General features: G+C 34.5%; 2 protein-coding genes across 11 annotated transcripts in view; both read left to right on the forward strand.

Annotated features, from left to right (window-relative positions):
- LOC127872901 (uncharacterized) overlaps window positions 1-1,515 on the forward strand; it is a 146,225-nt gene extending 144,710 nt beyond the window's left edge. For 5 of the 8 annotated variants that reach the window (XM_052416401.1, XM_052416407.1, XM_052416405.1 and 2 more), the window contains one exon: window positions 1,119-1,515. The gene's annotated coding sequence lies outside the window, so the exon portion shown is untranslated. The remainder of the gene's footprint in view (window positions 1-1,118) is intronic. The other 3 variants (XM_052416402.1, XM_052416408.1, XM_052416404.1) reach the window with 3 other exon arrangements.
- The window catches only part of LOC127872912 (speedy protein 1-B-like), a 59,344-nt gene extending 43,753 nt beyond the window's left edge, over window positions 1-15,591 (forward strand). Inside the window, exons 6-7 of one of the 3 annotated variants that reach the window (XR_008045826.1) lie at window positions 13,552-13,914; window positions 15,005-15,591. Coding sequence is in view for 2 of the 3 variants with exons in the window: in XM_052416436.1 (XP_052272396.1) it covers window positions 13,552-13,598 (47 nt within the window). In the remaining variant the exon portion in view is untranslated. Of the gene's footprint in view, window positions 1-13,551 lie in introns of all 3 variants that reach the window. The other 2 variants (XM_052416436.1, XM_052416435.1) reach the window with 2 other exon arrangements.
- Window positions 15,592-21,216: the final 5,625 nt, after the last annotated feature.

Raw genomic sequence — 21,216 nt, forward strand, 5'->3', positions numbered from 1 at the left:
CCACCTGGAAAATTGTTGATTCCACCCGTAATATAGTGGTTACAAGAAATAATGTTTTCCAGGCGGAAAAACTTTGGGGCAAAATATGCTAATGAGGCGGAAATAATTTTTGCATGCTGACACGGGGCGGAATTTGGGGCGGAATATGCTAATGAGGCAGAAAATATTTCCGAGCAGAAATTAGACTGGGATGGAAGTTTTCGGGCGGAATTATTTCTGGACGGAAATGACAGGAGAATATGTGAATGATTCCGAGGGGGGGGGGGGGGTATTATGAACTACTCCGGTATATACATAGCTCCTTAAGCTGCTGATGGATTGACGGACATTAAGAGGTCACAAAAGCTAAAAAAAACTTTTTAAAAATCACAAAAACAACATGCACCTTTCAATCTTTATTCAGATTCAGTCAGTCATAAAACAAACCTTTTTTGCAGATGACACAACATACTTCATTGATCGAGCAATTAACTCATTCACTGCTTTAATAAATGCAATACATTGACTGTAGTGAAATAGTGGCTTAAAACTATATACTTAAAAATCAACAATTATGCTTGTTGGTTCACTAAAACATTCACTAATTAAATTTAAGGAATACAAAAACTTTATCTGGACCTGAGACTGATGGAGCTAAAACACTAGGTTTCTATTTCACAAATGACAAAAATCTCGATATGGCAAAAAACATTCAATAAGATATAGACACCTTTGACTGCATTATGTTTTTTATATAATGTGAAATAAACAGCAAAGATAACTAGCTTGAGCATTCATTATGCCCCCCTTCGAAGAAGAGGGGGTATATTGCTTTGCTCATGTCGGTCGGTCGGTCGGTCGGTAGGTCGGTCGGTCGGTCGGTCCGTCCACCAGGTGGTTGTCGTATGATAACTCAAGAACGCATACACCTAGGATCATGAAACTTCATAGGTAGATTGATCATGACTCGCAGATGACCCCTATTGATTTTGAGGTCACTAGGTCAAAGGTCAAGGTCACGGTGACCCGAAATAGTAAATTGGTTTTCGGATGATAACTCAAGAACGCATACGCTTAGGATCATGAAACTTCATGGGTAGATTGATCATGACTCGCAGATGACCCCAATTGATTTTGAGGTCACTAGGTCAAAGGTCAAGGTCACGGTGACCCGAAATAGTAAAATGGTTTCCGGATGATAACTCAAGAACGCATACGCCTAGGATCATGAAACTTCATGGGTAGATTGATCATGACTCGCAGATGACCCCTATTAATTTTGAGGTCACTAGGTCAAAGGTCAAGGTCACGGTGACCCGAAATAGTAAAATGGTTTCCGGATGATAACTCAAGAACGCATACACCTAGGATCATGAAACTTCATGGGTAGATTGATCATGACTCGCAGATGACCCCTATCAATTTTGAGGTCACTAGGTCAAAGGTCAAGGTCACGGTGACCCGAAATAGTAAAATGGTTTCCGGATGATAACTCAAGAACGCATACGCCTAGGATCATGAAACTTCATAGGTAGATTGATCATGACTTGCAGATGACCCCTATTGTTTTTGAGGTCACTAGGTCAAAGGTCAAGGTCACGGTGACCTGAAATAGTAAAATGGTTTTCGGATATTAACTCAAGAACGCTTTTGCCTAGGATCATGAAACTTCATAGGTAGATTGATCATGACTCGCAGATGACCCCCTATTGATTTTGAGGTCACAAGGTCAAAGGTCAAGGTCACGGTGACCTGAAATAGTAAAATGATTTTCGGATGATAACTCAAGAACGCTTTTGCCTAGGATCATGACACTTCATAGGTACATTGATCGTGACTCGCAGATGACCCCTATTGATTTTCAGGTCACTAGGTCAAAGGTCAAGGTCACAGTGACAAAAATCGTGCTCACACAATGGCTGCCACTACAATGGACAGCCCATATGGGGGGCATGCATGTTTTACAAACAGCCCTTGTTTTAAATGTTATAGGTTTAAACCACGCGCCAAAACAGATATTACTGTTAAACAATATATCTTTAATAAACACAGCACTATAAGAAAACAATACAAAGTAAATATAGAAACAAACCTGTTTAGTATAGTTCAGTGCATTTTAAAAAGTTCCATCATAACTTACTGAATTGCTCTTTTCAGCCTTTTTTACACACTGAATGTTGACTTCCACATTTTACTTAATTATGTCAGAATGTTCATCAAAGTAAGATTTATTCATCATATTACTAAAACTTCAAATTAAAAAAGTCCAATCATTGCTTTGAAACTGCATTTCAAATTTTCAAACCAGTAACACTGGTCTTGCAAACACCCGCTCTTATTTTCAAAATTCTGACTCACAATGAAACAGTGTCTGTCCTTATCAGGCTGTGGCATCATATTACCCATGCATTCTTTGTTTACAACTGGGGGAATACAGCCACCAAATTGACATGGTAAAATAAAACACTACTGATAAACAGGGATAAATTTACTGCATTTCACAACAATTTTCAACTTGCATCATACATCCCTTAATCAAATTTACTCTAAGACCCTAAGTAATTCAAAGATATTTTAAATACATAGTAGATTTACATGTACTTTAAATGTTGTAAGGTAAATTATCATAACAAAGTGATTTAATTATAAGGTCTTATAAAAATAAGCCTGAGCCAAAATATATATAAATATCATCCAGAATAGTATATCTAAGTTAATTATTTTCTTCCAAATTTTGAGGAGTGAAAACTTGCAGCTGAATTTGTGGATTAGTACTATTTTTTCAGTCATTCCAGCCTTAAATTTGTGTCATTTCAAGCTCATTTCAGCCTATTTTGCATGAGTTAACTATTGTATGAATTGAATATAAATGTTGTTTTCCTTGTGTATAGCAAATGTTTTCTACAATAACCATTTAGAAACTGAAATCAGAACTCTGTTTATTAATTATCTTAAAGTCCCATTTTGAAATTCTTTATCAATAGTTTTCAGTCCAACATTGTGCCCCAGAGAAATGTATAAGTATGATATTCCGACGAGTTAATTTTCTTTGTCAGAAAATCCGCCCCAGACAAATGTTTAAGTATGAAATTCCGCCCGAGTCTTATTTCCGCCCGGAATTGCTAATGAGTTCCGCCTGGAAAAAAATCAAGAGACATGGCCTTTTTGGGGCGGAAATCAATTTCCGCCTCTAGTACGCCCATTTCCGCCCCAAAATTTCGTACAGGCAAACAGAAAGAAAAAAATCATGTTATAACAGATCTAGATATAAATATATGTTGAATTTTGTGGTAATAAATATTAATTAATATCGGTAATCAAAATAATCTCTTACCATTTTAGATTCATAAATAAGGATAAAGTTATTCTTATATTTTTTATGTCCCCCACTATAGTAGTGGGGGACATATTGTTTTTGCCCTGTGTGTTGGTTGGTCTGTTGGTTGGTTGGTCTGTTGGTTGGTTGGTTGGTTTGCGCCAACTTTAACATTTTGCAATAACTTTTGCTATATTGAATATAGCAACTTGATATTTGGCATGCATGTGTATCTCATGGAGCTGCACATTTTGAGTGGTGAAAGGTCAAGGTCATCCTTCAAGGTCAGAGGTCAAATATTTTTGGCTAAAATCGCTAATTTTATGAATACTTTTGCAATATTGAAGATAGCAACTTGATATTTGGCATGCATGTGTATCTCATGGAACTGCACATTTTGAGTGGTGAAAGGTCAAGGTCATCCTTCAAGGTCAGAGGTCAAATATATGTGGCTCAAATCGCTTATTTTATGAATTTTTTGAAATATTGAAGATAGCAACTTGATATTTGGCATGCATGTGTATCTCATGGAGCTGCACAATTTGAGTGGTGAAAGGTCAAGGTCATCCTTCAAGGTCAGAGGTCAAATATATGTGGCCCAAATCGCTTATTTTATAAATACTTTTGCAATATTGAAGATAGCAACTTGATATTTGGCATGCATTTGTATCTCATGGAGCTGCACATTTTGAGTGGTGAAAGGTCAAGGTCATCCTTCAAGGTCAAATATATGGGTCAAAATTGCTCATGTAATGTCACTTCTGCAATATTGAAGCTAGCAATTTTATATTTGAAATGCATGTGTATCTCATGGAGCTGCACATTTTGAGTGGTGAAGGGTCAAGATCAAGGTCATCCTTCAAGGTCAAGTGTCATATAGGGGGACATTGTGTTTCACAAACGCATCTTGTTTCAAATTATTTCAAGCTGAACATGCATGAAAAGATTATTTTTATTAAATAGAATAATTAAGTCGATTTTAAGTAGAAATTTAATTAATATTTTATGAGGTAATATTGCAGTTAAATTATTTTAGCTCGCCTGATTGCTCAGGTGAGCTTTTGTGATCGGTCTTTGTCTGTCCTCTGTCCATCCATCCGTCTGTCCGTCCGTCGTCCGTCCACATTTGATTGTAAACACTCGTAGGCCACACTTTTTGTCCCATCTTCATGAAACTTGGTCAGAAGATTTGTCCCAATGATACCTCGATCGAGTTTGAAACTGGGACATGCTGGGTCAAAACTAGGTCACTAGGTCAAAAAAAAAGGAAAACCATGTAGACACAGTAGGAGTCACATTTCATGTTCAATCTTCATGTAAGTTTGTCAAAATGTTTGTCTTAATGATATGCTGGTTGAGTTCTAAATTGGTTCCGGTCCTTTGAAAAACAAGACCACCAGTGCGCGGTGCAGTTTTCCTTATTTTGCTATAGAGAAACCTTGTAAACCCTCTAGAGGCCACATTTCTTGTCCAATCTTCATGAAACTTGGTCAGAAGATTTGTCCCAATGATTCCTCAATCGAGTTCAAAACTGGGTCATGCTGGGTAAAAACTTGTTCAATAGGTAAAAAAAAAAAAAAAAACTTGTAAACACTGTAGAAGTCACATTTCATGCTCTATCTTCATGTAACTTTGTCAAAATGTTTGTCTTAATTATATGTTGGTTGAGTTCAAAAGTGGTTCCGGTCCGTTGAAAAACAAGGCCGCCAGTGGGCGGTGCAGTTTTCCTTATTTGGCTATAGAGAAACCTTGTGAACACTATTGAAGTCACAATTTTTGCCCAATCATCATGAAACTTTGTCAAAACATTGGTTTTATTGATATCTCGGACGAGTTTGAAAATGATTCAGATCGGTGAAAAAACATGGCCACCAGGGGGTGTGGCAGTGTTCTCTTATATGTATATAGTGAAAACATGTGAACACTGTAGAAGTCAAATTTTTGGTCCAATCTTCATGAAATTTGGTCAGAACATTAGTTTCCTAGATATGTGAGTTAAGTTCAAAAATGGTTCCGGTCCATTGAAAAACATGGCTGCCAGTGGGACGGGGCAGTTTTCCTTATATTTATATAGTAAAAAAGGCTTGTGAACAGTCAAGAAGTCACATTTAAAACATGTGAAAACTCCAGAAGTCACATTTTCGGACCAATTTTCATGAAATTTGGTCAGAACATTTTTTGCCCAGATACGAGAGTTTAGTTTGAAAATGGTTCTGGACCGTTGAAAAACATGGCTGCCAGGGGCAGTTTTCCTTATATGACTGTAGAGAAACCTTGTAAACACATTTTTGGCCTAACCATCGTGAAACTTAGTCAAGACATTGGTTTTATTGATATCTCGGAAAAGTTGGAAAATTGCTCAGATCGGTGAAAAAAAACACACTTTTTAGCTCACCTGATTGCTCAGGTGAGGTTTTAGGATTGTTCTTTGTCTGTCGTCCGTCCGTCCATCCACATTTGGTTTGTAAACACTAGCATTCACATTTCTCACCCATTCTTTATCAAAGTTGCTGAGAAGCTATATGGCCACAAGATCTCAGTCATGTTTGATAATGAGCAAAATCACATAATAAATGCCAGAATTATTGCCCTTAGATTGTCAAAATTTTCATTATATTACTGTGAAACCATTTATTTTCGTCAGCACGAAATTTCGTCCTTTTTAAAAAAATGACTATTTCGTCAGCACTTAAATTCGTCCATTTCTGGTTTTGAAAAAAAAAGCGTCCGATTTGTTTGTAATGTTTGTAATACATGTAATACGCGGTTGCGAAAAAATCGTGCTGGGGAAAGAGGGGTGACACTTGGTAGTCACTTGCAGGAGGTGGGCCTTGTTTGGCATATGCCAATTAACAAGTCTGTTATTTCAGGTGATAGTAACTGTCCCTTATTATGTTATGTCATTGACACGTTCTTTGTTATGATTAGCGGATAAGTGCGACTGAATAACCGTTAATGAGTGTTTTAAACAACGAAGCCAATTGCCAATTAGTCTTTTTCCATTACAATCACGGTCAAACTGATAACAATCTTGCCTTTATCGGCGCCAATTAGAGAAGGTGCGAACATTATGGGTTATAATTAGCGTAAGCAAATTTTTTTTTTTCTGAATGGAACGCTGCATTTATTGATAAACAACAGTATTAAATCTAAAAAAAAATGTTTTTGTTATAAAAAAAACAGAGGTACTGGTTTTTATGTATATGTACAAAAATAGTAGATGCAGTTAAAACCAAACAACCAAACACAAATCAATATGTTGTTTATTAATTTGTAATAAAAGCGCAGAATATATTTCAGTCAGGTGTTGATCACACATCGTCATATTTTAATTGTGTTTAATAGTATTGTCTTTAATCCGGATTCGCAGCTTGTTGGTTTGTTTAATCTGCAACACCCCTGAAAAACACAATACACACAATGGGTAATAAAGTTGTTAACAATTAGCGCTAATCAACACTATTATACCTAAACGAAGTCGAAGCATTCGATACAGCCTTATTGCATTCGCGTTTTACAGGAAATGTCAGTGTCAGTACACTGTATAATGAACCCCCCTTTGTGTCAAAACCGGATTTAACTTGAGTGTGAATAGTTGACTGTTTCATGTTCTTTGTATCAATACCATCCGGGTATCTGTACAATAAGTATACCAGTCTGCAAACAAGGTGCGCGCTTCCGCATATGGGTATTCGGACGTTCAAAAAATTGACCTACGGTTTAGCGTTCACGCCGTCGAACGCATTTAGCAATATTACTCTTTTTTTCCCACTATTTCTTTACTTGCAAAAAATACTAGTGGCTTATAACTTACCTTGCAATCTTTTTTTACTCGCATTTTACGAGTGTGTGAGTGTAAATTTTGAGCCCTGTGTATATGCGTGGATTACGCTGGATTTAAATGCCTCATGCCTACGGTAATTCAGTCTTATTTGTTTCAAATATGGGACATGATTGTTCGTTAGGATCTTGAATTCGTCCATCGGTCGAAGGACGAAAAAGACGAAAATTAATGTCGGACGAATAATAATGGTTTCACAGTATACAAAATCCTTGTAAACACTCTAGAGGTGACAATTTTTTTCAGATTTTATGAAACCTGGTCATAATATTTATTTTTGTTAGCAAAGTTTGATGTTTTGTCATAAGGGGTCAAAATGTAGGTCACCATATGCGCAGGTCAAATCTTACAAAAACGCCAGAGTTTTGGTTCAATAATGATGAAACTTGACCAGGATGTATGTCTGGACAATACCTAGGTCAGGTTTGACGTTTGGTAATGTGCGGACAAAATCTAGGTCATGGGTGTCTTACAAAAACCTTGTAAACACACTAGAGGCCATAGTTTTGGTCCAATGATGATGATACTTGACCAGGATGTTTTTCTTAATGATATCAAAGCAATGTTTGACATTGGGTCATGTCAAAATCTTGGTCATGAGGTCCTAATCTTACAAAAACCTTGTAAACACTTGTAGAACTAGCATTTCTTGCAAATGTTTGCATTGCAAAAAACCTATTCAAATGGATAGTACTCAATAAGAATGAATCATATGCTCACACTGCAAAAGTAAACAGAAGAGAACCAATCTAATATTCTCTAGAGTACTGAATTTTCAACCAAGCAATGAACAAGGCCTTGTTAAAAAGGTGAGCGCACTAGGGCCATCTTGGCCCTCTTGTTTATATAAACATTTGGATTGTACAATAGTATTTTAATCATTTTTGTTAATTTTCATTTTTTCAAATTTCTTTGTTTATCATGCCATTTCCTCAATTAAAAAGGCACAGCCATTTAAATATTAAAAAGCAAAACAAATAACTGTTCATAAGTTAATGAAACTCAGTATGAATATTTGGATAGAACCATATGGTGAATATGCTTGCTTTTACCTATTCTACGTTGATCAAACTCAGTATGTGGTTTAAGCCATATGGTGAATATGCACACTGTACAGTATGTGGATAGAACCATATGGTGAATATGAACACTTTACCTAAGCTAAGTTGATAAAACTCAGTATGTGGTTTAAGCCATATGGTGATAAGTATGTGGATAAAGTTCAAAATATACTAAATTCCCTATATAATTCAATGTAAAAGCACATAGAGACCCCCATAACAATACCTTTTCTTAAAAGCCATTCTAATCGGAATCGATTTGTGCAATAAAACAGATATGTCATGTACAAACCAAGAAAGAACTTGACAAAAGTCAAATTGGCTGTTTTTGCAACTTTCTTTTCCAGCCGTTTTCTATTGGAATGTAGCCTTTTTCAGTGAAATGTTTTTCTATAGTCTATATGTTAATCATATTTCAGGGCTTTGGTAGTGAACACCTATTCATGCCCTACCACTATCTCCAAAAGATAAAACCAGAACAATAGTAAAACATGCCTTCGAGTCAACTATGATATTTTTGTAGAGAGTACAGCCTTACATGAAATTATTATTTAGTATTCTGTAAACTATAAGACAATGATTACTATGAACATTGCATAAAATAAGCACTTCTTGATAATTATAAACCTATTTTCAATGTGGGTGACAAATTTCAGATCGATCTTTTACGTAGAAATGCTTAAAAATGCATTTTATAATAATGTCTGGTAAGCCATCTGGATTTCGAGGTCAGAGTTTTGATTTATAAAGGGCATTCAGGAGTAAAAAGACTACCCTAAATAATAACTATCAGTCAAAATACTGGAATATTGTTATGAGCTATCTCTAAAAAAAAGTAAACAACTATTAAAACATGTTTATGAGTTCTTTCAGCACAAATTATTGCGATTTAAGATGCTCAAGTCAAGTTTTTGTACGATTTTTTTTATTTTCCTTTGAAAAAGCATATGTTCTTAAAAACTCACAATACTCCTTAAATTCATGAAACAAACACAATTATTCTGTGAAACTTTCCAAAACGCATAATACCCCGCCTAAAAAATGGTGATTTTATGTAGATACAGCTTCTTTCTGACGGGGCCTGGTTTGCGATTAGGTCATAATATACTAAATAGTTTCCCTATATAATTTAATGTAAAAGCGACATCTTTAAGCCAAAATAAATGCAACATTTTGCACATTGAGACCCCCATAACCATACTTTTTCTTAAAAGACATTCTAAGTGGAATCTATTTGTACAATAAAAAGGATATGTCATGTACGAGCCAAGAAAGAACTTAACAAAATTCAAAATCGACTGTTTTTGAAAATTATGTTGCTAGAACCATGAATATGCTCACTGTACCTTATAAGCTAAGTTGATGAAACTCAATATGTGGATTGAACCCTATAATAGTGAATATGCTCACTGTACCAAAGCTCAGTTGGTGAAACTCAGTATGTGGATAGGACCATATGGTGAATATGCACACTGTACGTAAGCTAGATTGATTAAACTCAGTACCGGTATGTGGACAGAACCATAATTATGGTGAATATGCACACTGTATGTAATCTAGGTTGATTAAACTCAGTATGTGGATAGAGCAATATGGTGAATATGCACACTTTACAAAGGCTAAGTTGATGAAACTCAGTAAGCATTCTGTATATCTCCCCCAGAGACACCAAGTACTAGTTCTCGTCCCAGGAAACAGACTTGAGAGCGTTTAAAATAAGCCTTAGGCTTTCTATGCATTTGAGCTAAAATAAATAGGTTTAAACTAAACCATCAGGGAACTGCTGTTTTGTCTGAGACAAAACTCTTATTCATTGATAGTTCACATCTTTAAATGATGAACAATTCATTATTGCTTAGTTCAGATTTTTGAAATTGGATCTTAAAAATAGAAGTTCATGAACTAACATCAGAAAACTAGGTTTTCAAGGATTTAGTTATAAATTTTAAATAACTGTGTATTAGCAAGCATATTCTGCATGTAGCTAGCAGCCCACACAATTAACATTAATACCCCATAGAAATTGAAGCCGTTGAACGGAAAAATCTATTGATTTTATACACAGTTGAAACAGGCACCTTTATCTTTCCCAAACTGGTCTCTAATGGAATTATAAGCTAAATATAAATGTAGCAGATATTTTAATTTTTAGGAACAGTTACCTTCATCTTAATTTGACTTGTCCTAAATGAACCTGAGCCATGCATATACAAAACCTACAATATATGTAACTAATGTAACATTTCAAGGTAATTACTCAATACAAACTCAAGTCATTCAAAGGAAACATTTTCTATTTTTACTAACAAAGACCTTGACCTTTACCCGATACACCCAATATGCATCCTAATCTAAGTCTTCATGAGAGCTTGCTTTAAATACTGAGTTTCTTCAAGATTGGTCAATGTGAATTAAAGTTATTCACAGGAAACACATGTTTTTGTATTATCAGTAACCATGATCCTGTTCTTTGCCCAAATGGCACAAATTCAATCTCAACCTACATATAAATGTAAACCACCAATACCCAAATTAAAGAACAATTTCTCAATCCAAACTCATGTTATTGAGTGGAAACTTTTTCTTTTTTTAGCAAATGTGACCTTGACCTGAGAGGCCCAAAATACAATGACAAGCAAAATCTCATTACAAGCTTGATATTACATCAAGATAAGTTCACCTGTACGAAATGTTCCGCCCGGCATTGAGACGGAATTTTATTTACAGTTCCGCCTGGAAAATTGTTGATTCCGCCCGGAATATAGTGGTTACAAGAAAGAATGTTTTCCAGGCGGAAACAGGGTGGAAATGGGGCGGAATTTGGGGCGAAATATGCTAATGAGGCGGAAAATATTTCCGGGCAGAAATTATTTTTGCATGCTGACACGGGGCGGAATATGCTAATGAGGCGGAAAATATTTTATTTCCGGGCCGAAATTAGACTGGGATGGAAATTTCCGGGCAGAATTTATTTCCGGGCGGAAATGACAGGAGAATATGTGAATGATTCCGAGGGGGGGGGATTATGAGCTTAACTCCGATATATACATAGCTCCTTAAGTTGCTGATTGATCTACGTACTAACAGAGGTTACAAAAGCTAAAAAAGACTTTTAAAATCACAAAAACAACATGCACCTTTCAATCTTTATCCAGATACAGTCAGTCATAAGAAAAACCTTTTTTGCAAATGACTACATACTTCATTGATCGAACAATTAACTCATTCACTGCTTTAATAAACACAATACATTGACTGTAGTGAATTAGTGGCTTAAAACTATATACTTAAAAATCAACAATTATGCTTGTTGGTTCAGTAAAACATTCACTAATTAAATTTAAGGAATACAAAAACTTTATCTGGACCTCTGATGGAGCTATTAAACACTAGGTTTCTATTTCACAACTGACAAAAATCTCGATATGGCAAAAAACATTCAATAAGATATAAACACCTTTGACTGCGTTATGTTTTTTATATAACGTGAAATTAACTGCAAAGATAACTAGCTTGAGCATTCTTTTTAAATGTTATAGGTTAAAACCACCCGCCAAAACAGATATTACTGTTAAACAATATAACTATTATAAACACAACAATATAAGAAAACAATACAAAGTAAATATAGAAACAAACCTGTTAAGTAGTTCAGAGCACTTAAAAAGTTCCATCATATTATCACTGAATTACTCTTTTCAGCCTTTTTTACACACTGAATGTTGACTTCCACATTTTACTTAATTATTTCAGAATGTACATCAAAGTAAGATTAATTCATCATATTATTAAAACTTCAAATTAAGAAAGTCCAATCATTGCTTTGAAACTGCATTTCAAATGTTCAAGCTAATAACAGTTCTTGCAAACACCCGCTCTTATTTTCAAAATTCTGACTCACAAAAAATGAAGCAGTGCCTGTCTTATCAGGCTGTATGGATCATATTGCCCATGCATTCTTTGTTTACAACTGGGGGAAAACAAAGATAACAGCCACCAAATTGACACCATAAAACAAAACATTACTGATAAACAGGGATATATTTACTGCATTTCACAACAATTTTCAACTTGCATCATACATCCCTTAATCAAATTTACTCAGTCCCCTTAAATCAGAGATATTTAAATACATATTAGTAGATTTGCATGTACTTTAAATGTTGTTAGGTAAAATTATCATAACAAAGTGATTTAATTATAAGGTCTTATATAAATAAACCTGAGCCAAGATATATATAAATTTCATCCAAAACAGTATATCTAAGTTAATTATTTTCCTCCATATTTTGAGGAGTGAAAACTTGCAGCTGAATTTGTGGATTAGTCCTATTTTTTCAGTCATTCCAGCCTTAAATTTGTGTCATTTCAAGCTCATTTCAGCCTTTTTTGCATGGGTTAACTATTGTATGAATTGAATATAAATGTTGTTTTCCTTGTGTATAGCAAATGTTTCCTACAATACCCATTTAGAAACTGAAATCAGAACTCTGTTTATTAATTATCTTTAAGTCCCATTTTGAAATTCTTTATCTAAGTCCAACATCGTGCCCCAGAGAAATGTATAAGTATGAAATTCCGCCCGAGTTAATTTTCTTAGTCAGAAAATCCACCTTAGACAAATGTTTAAGTATGAAATTCCGCCCGAGTCTTATTTCCGCCCGGAATTGCTAATGAGTTCCGCCTGGAAAAAATTCAAGAGACATGGTCTTTTGGGGGCGGAAATCAATTTCCGCCTCTAGTCCGCCCGGAAACAATAGTTTCCATCCCAATTCTGCCTCATTTCCGTCCCATTCCGCCCCAAAATTTTGTACAGGTTAAATAATGCAATCTTAAGTTGGTTATTGTTAACCACCTGTTTTTACACCGCACTGTTGCCAACCTTACCTCAATCAAATAACTAGGATTTTTATCCTTGTTGAAAACTTAGTCCAAAATAGATTTTAAAATTGAAATGTTTACAAATCTTCTCGGACACTGAAAGATCCAGGTGATATATTTGATATCTAACATAATATTTGAACTCTATGAATATCACTTTATGAATATCAATCAAATTTTGTCTGTTGGATCTTTAATTGCTTAGCCTTTGAGTGCAATTTATAGGCCAAATAGTTTTGAAAAATCTTTTTAATCAATAACTCTAAATTAAATCTTAGGCCATTTTGTCTTTATTGTTGAATAGAAATTGTTGGAAATTGAAAAAAACTGTATTGCACTGCCTAGTACTTTATATATGACATAAAACATTATATAGTAGTCTTGTAGAAAAAGTGTTCAAATTCTGTAAGGTATGGTTTTAATAATATGTACTATGTCTACCATATAATAAATGATCTGAGTTCTATTTGCAGGACTGAAGAGAATACTGACAGATGATTGGCCAGTACCCGAGGAGTAGTTGAAGAAGGAAACAAAAAAGGCATAATTCCATAGAAAATATCATTTTGATTGTAATCAAATGACTTGTAATATTTATTTGTTAAGAAATTGTTTGGTCTGGTTGACAAAATAGTTTTAAGAATTAACTGTACAATTAAGTTATTTTTGTGTTGACTCATGTGCAGCCTAATGCAGTGGAATAAAATATTCTTTAGCCGAAATGTTAATCATAATCAACATTTATTTGTTAAGTTTTAAGGTATGCATACAAAATGTCAATCAGACTCAAGGCTGAGATTATAACTGTAGTCATGATGCATACACTTGTCAATCAGGTTCTTGGCTGATCTTTTAACTGTAGTCATAATGCATACAATTGTCAATCAGTCTCTAGGCTGAGATTACAACTGTAGTCATGGTTCTTACAATTGTCATTCAGACTCTTGGCTGATATAACTGTAGTCATGATGCATACAATTGTCATATATATAGAGATCACTGACAGATGATTGGCCAGTACGCGAGGAGTAGTTGAAGAGGGAAACAAAAAAGGCAAGAAAATATCATTTTGATTGTAATCAAATGACTTGTAATATTTATTTGTTAAGAAATTGTTTGGTCTGGTTGACAAAATAGTTTTAAGAATTAACTGTACAATTAAGTTATTTTTGTGTTTACTAATGTTCAGCCTAATGCAGTGGAATAAAATATTCTTTAGCGGAAATGTAAATCATAATCAACATTTATTTGCTAAGTTTTAAGGTATGCATACAAAATGTCAATAATGCTCTAGGCTGAGATTATAATTGTAGTCATGGTTCTTACAATTGTCATTCAGACTCTTGGCTGATATTATAACTGTAGTCATGATGCATACAATTGTCAATCAGGCTCTTGGCTGATATTATAACTGTAGGCATGATGCATACAATTGTCATTCAGGCTCTTGGCTGATATTATAACTGTAGTCATGATGCATACACTTGTCAATCAGGCTCTTGGCTGATATTATAACTGTAGGCATGATGCATACAATTGTCATTCAGACTCTTGGCTGATATTAAAACTGTAGTCATGATTCATACAATTGACATTCACGCTCTTGCCTGATATTTTAACTGTAGGCATGATGCATACAATTGTCATTCAGACTCTTGGCTGATATTTTAATTGTAGTCATTTTAATTGTAGTCATGATGCATACAATTGTCAATCAGGCTCTTGGCTGAGATTATAACTGTAGTCATGATGCATACAATTGTCACTCAGACGATTTGCTGAGATGATAACTGTAGTCATGATGCATACAATTGTCATTCAGACTCTTGGCTGATATTTTAACTGTAGTCATGACGCATACAATTGTCATTCAGACGATTTGCTGAGATTATAACTGTAGGCATGATGCATACAATTGTCAATCAGGCTCTTGGCTGAGATTAAAACTGTAGTCATGATGCATACAATTGTCATTCAGGCTTTTGTCTGAGATTATAACTGTAGTCATGATGCATACAATTGTCATTCAGACAATTTGCCTCGATTAAAACTGTAGTCATAATGCATACAATTGTCATTCAGGCTCTTGGCTGAGATTATAACTGTAGACATGATGCATACAATTGTCAATCCGGCTCTTGGCTGAGATTAAAACTGTAGTCATGATGCATACAATTGTCATTCAGACACTTGGCTGAGATTATAACTGTAGTCATGATGCATACAATTGTCATTCAGATGTTTTGCTGAGATTATAACTGTAGTCATGATGCATACAATTGTCATTCAGATGTTTTGCTGAGATTATAACTGTAGTCATGATGCATACAATTGTCATTCAGATGTTTTGCTGAGATTATAACTGTAGTCATGATGCATACAATTGTCATTCAGATGTTTTGCTGAGATTATAACTGTAGTCATGATGCATACAATTGTCATTCAGATGTTTTGCTGAGATTATAACTGTAGTCATGATTTATTTCCCTTGATAATACTGTTGTCATGTTTAACATGTTTTCTGTTGATATTGATTTTTCTATGTTAAAAGAAATGTTGCTTAGTATTATTATACCCCACACAATTTACACAAAAGGGTTTGATGGGTGGTATACTGGAATTCATATGTCACTCAAATGTTGTCTATGGAAGATCCTAACTACTTCAGCATGTTTCATATTGGAACCTCCAAAACAGACAGATCTTTACAACGAAAAGTGTACTGAATAAGAGCCATAACTTGCTTTATGAATATTAAACCTTGTGAACACTCTTGATGTCACAATTTAGTACATTCTTCATTAGTCAGAACAATACCTGGGCTGAGTTAAAAGATGATTCCGGTTGGTTGAAAAACATGGCAACCATGGGGCTGGGAAGTTTACCTTATTTGGTTACGATGAAGTCTTGTTTACACGCTAGGAGTCACATTTTTATTCAATCTTCATGAAACTTGGTCAGAACATTTGTCATAATGATATCTCAGTCTTGTTTGAAACTGGGTCATGTTAGGTAAATAAATATGTATCAAAGTCAATGAAAGAAAAGGCTTGTTAATACTCTAAAGGTAACATTGCATGTCAAATCTTCATGAAACTTGGTCGAAACATTTGTTCTAATAATATATCTACCAAGTTCATTGATAAAAATGTGCCTAAACATTAAATATTTATGTTTCATAAAGTACTTTTACTTTTCTGAACTCAAGCTCTGAATAGTAAAGTTCCTTTGGATGAGCTCCCTTTTTGCCCATGTCCCTCATTTTAGTTCAATCTTCATGAAACTTGTTCTTTTGATATCTCAAGTGTGTTTCAAAAATGTTTTTTTTCCTTTTAAAACATTGCCATCATTGGGCTGGGGAATAGACTTCCTATTGCTATAGTGAAGCTCAATAGCACTCTGGAAGTCACATTTATAATCTAATCTTCATGCAACTTGGTCAAAAGATGTTTGATATCTTATATGAATTTGAAAAATGGTTTCCCTTGAAAAACATTGCCTTTAGGGTCAGTGCTGTTTTCTTTAATGGTTATATTGAAAACTTGTTAACACTTTAAGACATAAATTAAGTCCAATGTTCATATAAACTATGTGAGAGTATTTGTTTTTAAAATATTTCAGCTGAATTTGAAAATGGTTCAGGTGACTTGAAAAATATGGCACCTTATTAACAATGTAGAAAATTGTATATTTTACATAATTTTCATTAAACTTTCTCATAATATTTAATCTTATTATAACTGAACAGAATTTCAAAAATGCTTCGGGCTGTTAAAAGATTTAACAGCAACGGGATGAGAATTATACTGGCGATTATTCACAAACATGAACAACAATCCGAATTTCTGCATTTGAATCTTCTTTGACCTTTGTCGTATATACACGATGTGTCAGGAACTGAATGTGACCTCTTCAGTTGATCTATAGACCATGCACAGGTGACCATAAAAAAAATTCGAGTCAAGTCAACAGTTTATTAAAGAAACAGAGGCCTCCTGCCCAAAATACATATCATATAATATACAGAAATTGCAAAGTTGTGTCACAGTAATATTGTGCAGATGTAAATGTTAATACATGTATCTAGTCTGTTATAGAATGCATAAGGTAGACAAAATACACTGCTAATTTTTTATGTCCCCCACTATAGTAGTGGGGGACATATTGTTTTTGCCCTGTCTGTTGGTTGGTTGGTCTGTTGGTTGGTTTGCGCCAACTTTAACATTTGCAATAACTTTTGCAATATTGAAGATAGCAACTTGATATTTGGCATGCATATGTATCTCATGGAGCTGCACATTTTGAGTGGTGAAAAGTCAAGGTCAAGGTCATCCTTCAAGGTCAAAGGTCAAATATATGGGTCAAAATCGCTCATTTAATGTACACTTGCAGTATTTCAATATTGAAGATAGCAACCTTGACCTTTCACCACTCAAAATGTGCAGCTCCATGAGATACACATGCATGCCAAATATCGAGTGGTGAAAGGTCAAGGTCATCCTTCAAGGTCAGATGTCAAATATATGTGGCCAAAATCGCTCATTTTATGAGTACTTTTGCAATATTGAAGATAGCAACTTGATATATGGCATGCATGTGTATCTCATGGAGCTGCACATTTTGAGTGGTGAAAGGTCAAGGTCATCCTTCAAGGTCAGAGGTCAAATATATGTGGCCCAAATCGCTAATTTTATGAATACTTTTGCAATATTGAAGATAGCAACTTGATATTTGGCATACATGTGTATCTCATGGAGCTGCACATTTTTAGTGGTGAAAGGTCAAGGTCAAGGTCATCCTTCAAGGTCAAATATATGGGTCAAAATTGCTCATGTAATGTCACTTCTGCAATATTGAAGCTAGCAATTTTATATTTGAAATGCATGTGTATCTCATGGAGCTGCACATTTTGAGTGGTGAAGGGTCAAGGTCAAGGTCATCCTACAAGGTCAAACGTCATATAGGGGGACATTGTGTTTCACAAACGCATCTTGTTTCTAATAGTTTCAAAATCATCTATTGACAATAAGTCATAGACGTTATTCAGTTCAGAACCAGAATCATATCAGTTGAAGAAAAACTGATTTCTAATACTTGTATACTTAGCACAATGGAAAAATGCATGATATTCACAATTCACATATGTCATATTATTACTAATTTGTGAACAAACATTACCCAAGCGATTCTGGAAAGTAATATTCAGATGTCTGCCAGTTTCAACTTGTAGTTTATGATTTGAACATCTAAACTTAGCATAGGCTATTTTGTGTTTGACTGGCATTTCTATTATCAAATATCGTTCAATATTAAGTAGGGTTTTAAAATGACTATAATGGTGACATCGACTTGAGTTATTTACGGTGTCATGCCAGTTTTTAGTAAAACAGTCTATCAATCTATTTCTGAAAAGTTTGATAAATATATCAGAATCGCCAATTTCTTGTGATATCCACACATATCCAAAACTGTATGTAAAAAGTGAAGATTTTACTTTGGTTGCCCAAGAAATTCTTCCAGCATCATCTATTGATTTAAGCATAATATAACATTGCCTAGGGTATCTATCAGATGTCATAGTTAACAATTTACACCAGTACCTGATACAGTTGGTAAAATAAGTGATACATAATGGATGTCTTCCACATTCGCCAAAAACCATGCAAGTATTGGTATTTTTACGAACATGTAAGAACTTTTTACAAAAAATATTATGGATAGATTCAATAGTTGGGCTGTACTCATAACCCCATATCTGGGAACCGTAACATAATATTGGCTTTACCATAGTATCAAATATTTTAAATAAATCTTTTGCAGGAAAAAAGCCAAATGGTTTCTGATAATTTCTTATTGCAAATAGTGCCTTTTGTGCTTGGGAAGCTAGTTTATCATGGACTGAGCTCCAGCTTAACTTTGGAGTCAACAGTAACCCCATGTACTTGTATACGGGAGTAACGTTAAGTCGTTGTGCACGGAAGAACCAAGTTTCATATATTCGGAGGGGACCACCATTGCGAAATACAATAATTTCAGTCTTATCCAGATTAATTTCCATACCAGTATCCGTACAAAACTGAACAACAATGTTAATTTGTTGTTGTAACTTATTGGCGGTCTCAGCACATTTGGCGACATCGCCTGCAAACATTAGACACACAATATCTGGGATATCATTAGTTATGAAAATACCAGATTCACATTTAAGCCTTTAAAGTGAAGATAGCTCATCTACAAATAGGGCAAAAATAGTCGAACTCGATTTATCACCTTGCCTGCTTTCGTATAGACAGCGTCTTGTGTAGAAGAGGCAACCTTCTGGCTAACAAGATTGTTTCAGTAGAGTTGTCTACCATAAATTAATCTAAGGTTTAAACATGTTCATATACATTGACCTGTTTTGGAATTGTCTTCATTATCAACATTTTGTCATAATAATGGGCCTGCAAATATTTATGTGAAATAAAGTACTATAATTTTACGATTTAACCTTACAACTGGTTGCAACAGATGGCAAAATGACAAAAAAATCTTTCTGCATATCTGTATTTTGTATGTTATGTCGAAAGGCTGTTTTCTTTACTCAATAACTTAAAAATACAAATAGTTTTATCATCAGGAAACTTTTAAGATTGTAATTTTGTGATTTTTGTGATCAGAAGATTTAAATTAAATATGGGACGAGTTCGAAATTGGTTCCGGTTGGTTGAAAACTATGGCTGCCAGGGTGCGGGGCATTTTTCCATATATGGCTAATGTAAAAGTTTGTGAACACTCTAGAGGCAATATTTATTGACCGATCGTCATGAAATTTGTTAAGAAATTTTTTACCAATAATATCTTGGACGAGTTCGGTTCGAAAATGGTTCCGATTGGTTGAAAAACATGGCGGGGTATTTTTCCTATTATGCTATAGTAAAACATGTTAACACTCTAGATGCCACATTTATTTTACGATCATCATGAAACTTGGTCATAAGATTTGTCCAAGTTAGAAAATAGTTCCGGTCAGTTGAAAAACATGGGCACCAGGGGACGGAATATTTTTCCTTATATGGCTATATATATATATGGCTTTAGTAAAACCTTGTTAACACACTTGAAGCCACGTTTATTTCCGATCTTCATGAAACGTGGTCACAAGACTCATGCCTATGATATCTTAAATGAGTTCGAAAATGGTTCCGGTTGGTTGAAAAGCATGGCTAGAGTGAATTCTTGTTTACACTCTATAGGCAACGTTTATTGTCCGATCATCATGCAACTCAGTGAGATTTGTTCCCAAGGATATCTTTGGCAAGTTTGAAAATGGTTCCGGTCTGTTGAAAAACATAGCCACCAAGGGGCAGGGCATTTTTCCATATATGGCTATAGTAAAAACTTGTTCAAACTCTTTAAGTTACATAATTGTCAAATCTTCATGAAACTTGGTCACAAGATTTGTTCCAATGGTATCTGAATAACATATATTTATATATATATATATATATATATATATATATATATATATATATATATATATATATATATATATGAATTGTTGCTGTTTTTTCCATTCTGTAGAAGATACTGATGGTGGTGATTATGATGCTTGGTTGGTGATGAACAGCAACAAACATGTTTTATGCTAGTAATATTCTTTATTAAATATTCTCAAAGTTTAATGTAGTATTTTTTTTGGCAGAAAATTACTTAGGGAAAAAACTGTTCATAGTTTTAATTGTTTTACCTCCAATCATGAATGCACACTTAATTCATCCAACTGTCGTATATCAGCCACATGCAGAGCAGCACAATTCAATACACATCTCTAAGTGAACCTTGTTGTTCTTTTTTTAGATCAGCAACTTGATATCTTGTTGTTCTATTTTTAGATCAGCAAAAACTCACAGTGTTTGTATTGTTCTGGTACAGTAGTATTTATTGATGCCTTTGACATAGCTATGTGATGATTGTGTAACATGCCCAAGCTGGTAAGGCATTATTCCCTCTTTTGGTCCGCGGACCAAACTATCTTTGATGCTTCTTTTGTAACTAGTATGTTGATTTTTCTCTAGCGTAAGAATATAATATTTTCTTTGGCCTATTTTCGGTGGCGTATAAATACACTACTATAGTTATTACGATAGTATAGTCTG

This window comes from Dreissena polymorpha, chromosome 3 (assembly GCF_020536995.1).
Source record: "Dreissena polymorpha isolate Duluth1 chromosome 3, UMN_Dpol_1.0, whole genome shotgun sequence".
Classification (NCBI taxonomy): Eukaryota; Metazoa; Mollusca; class Bivalvia; order Myida; family Dreissenidae; genus Dreissena; species Dreissena polymorpha.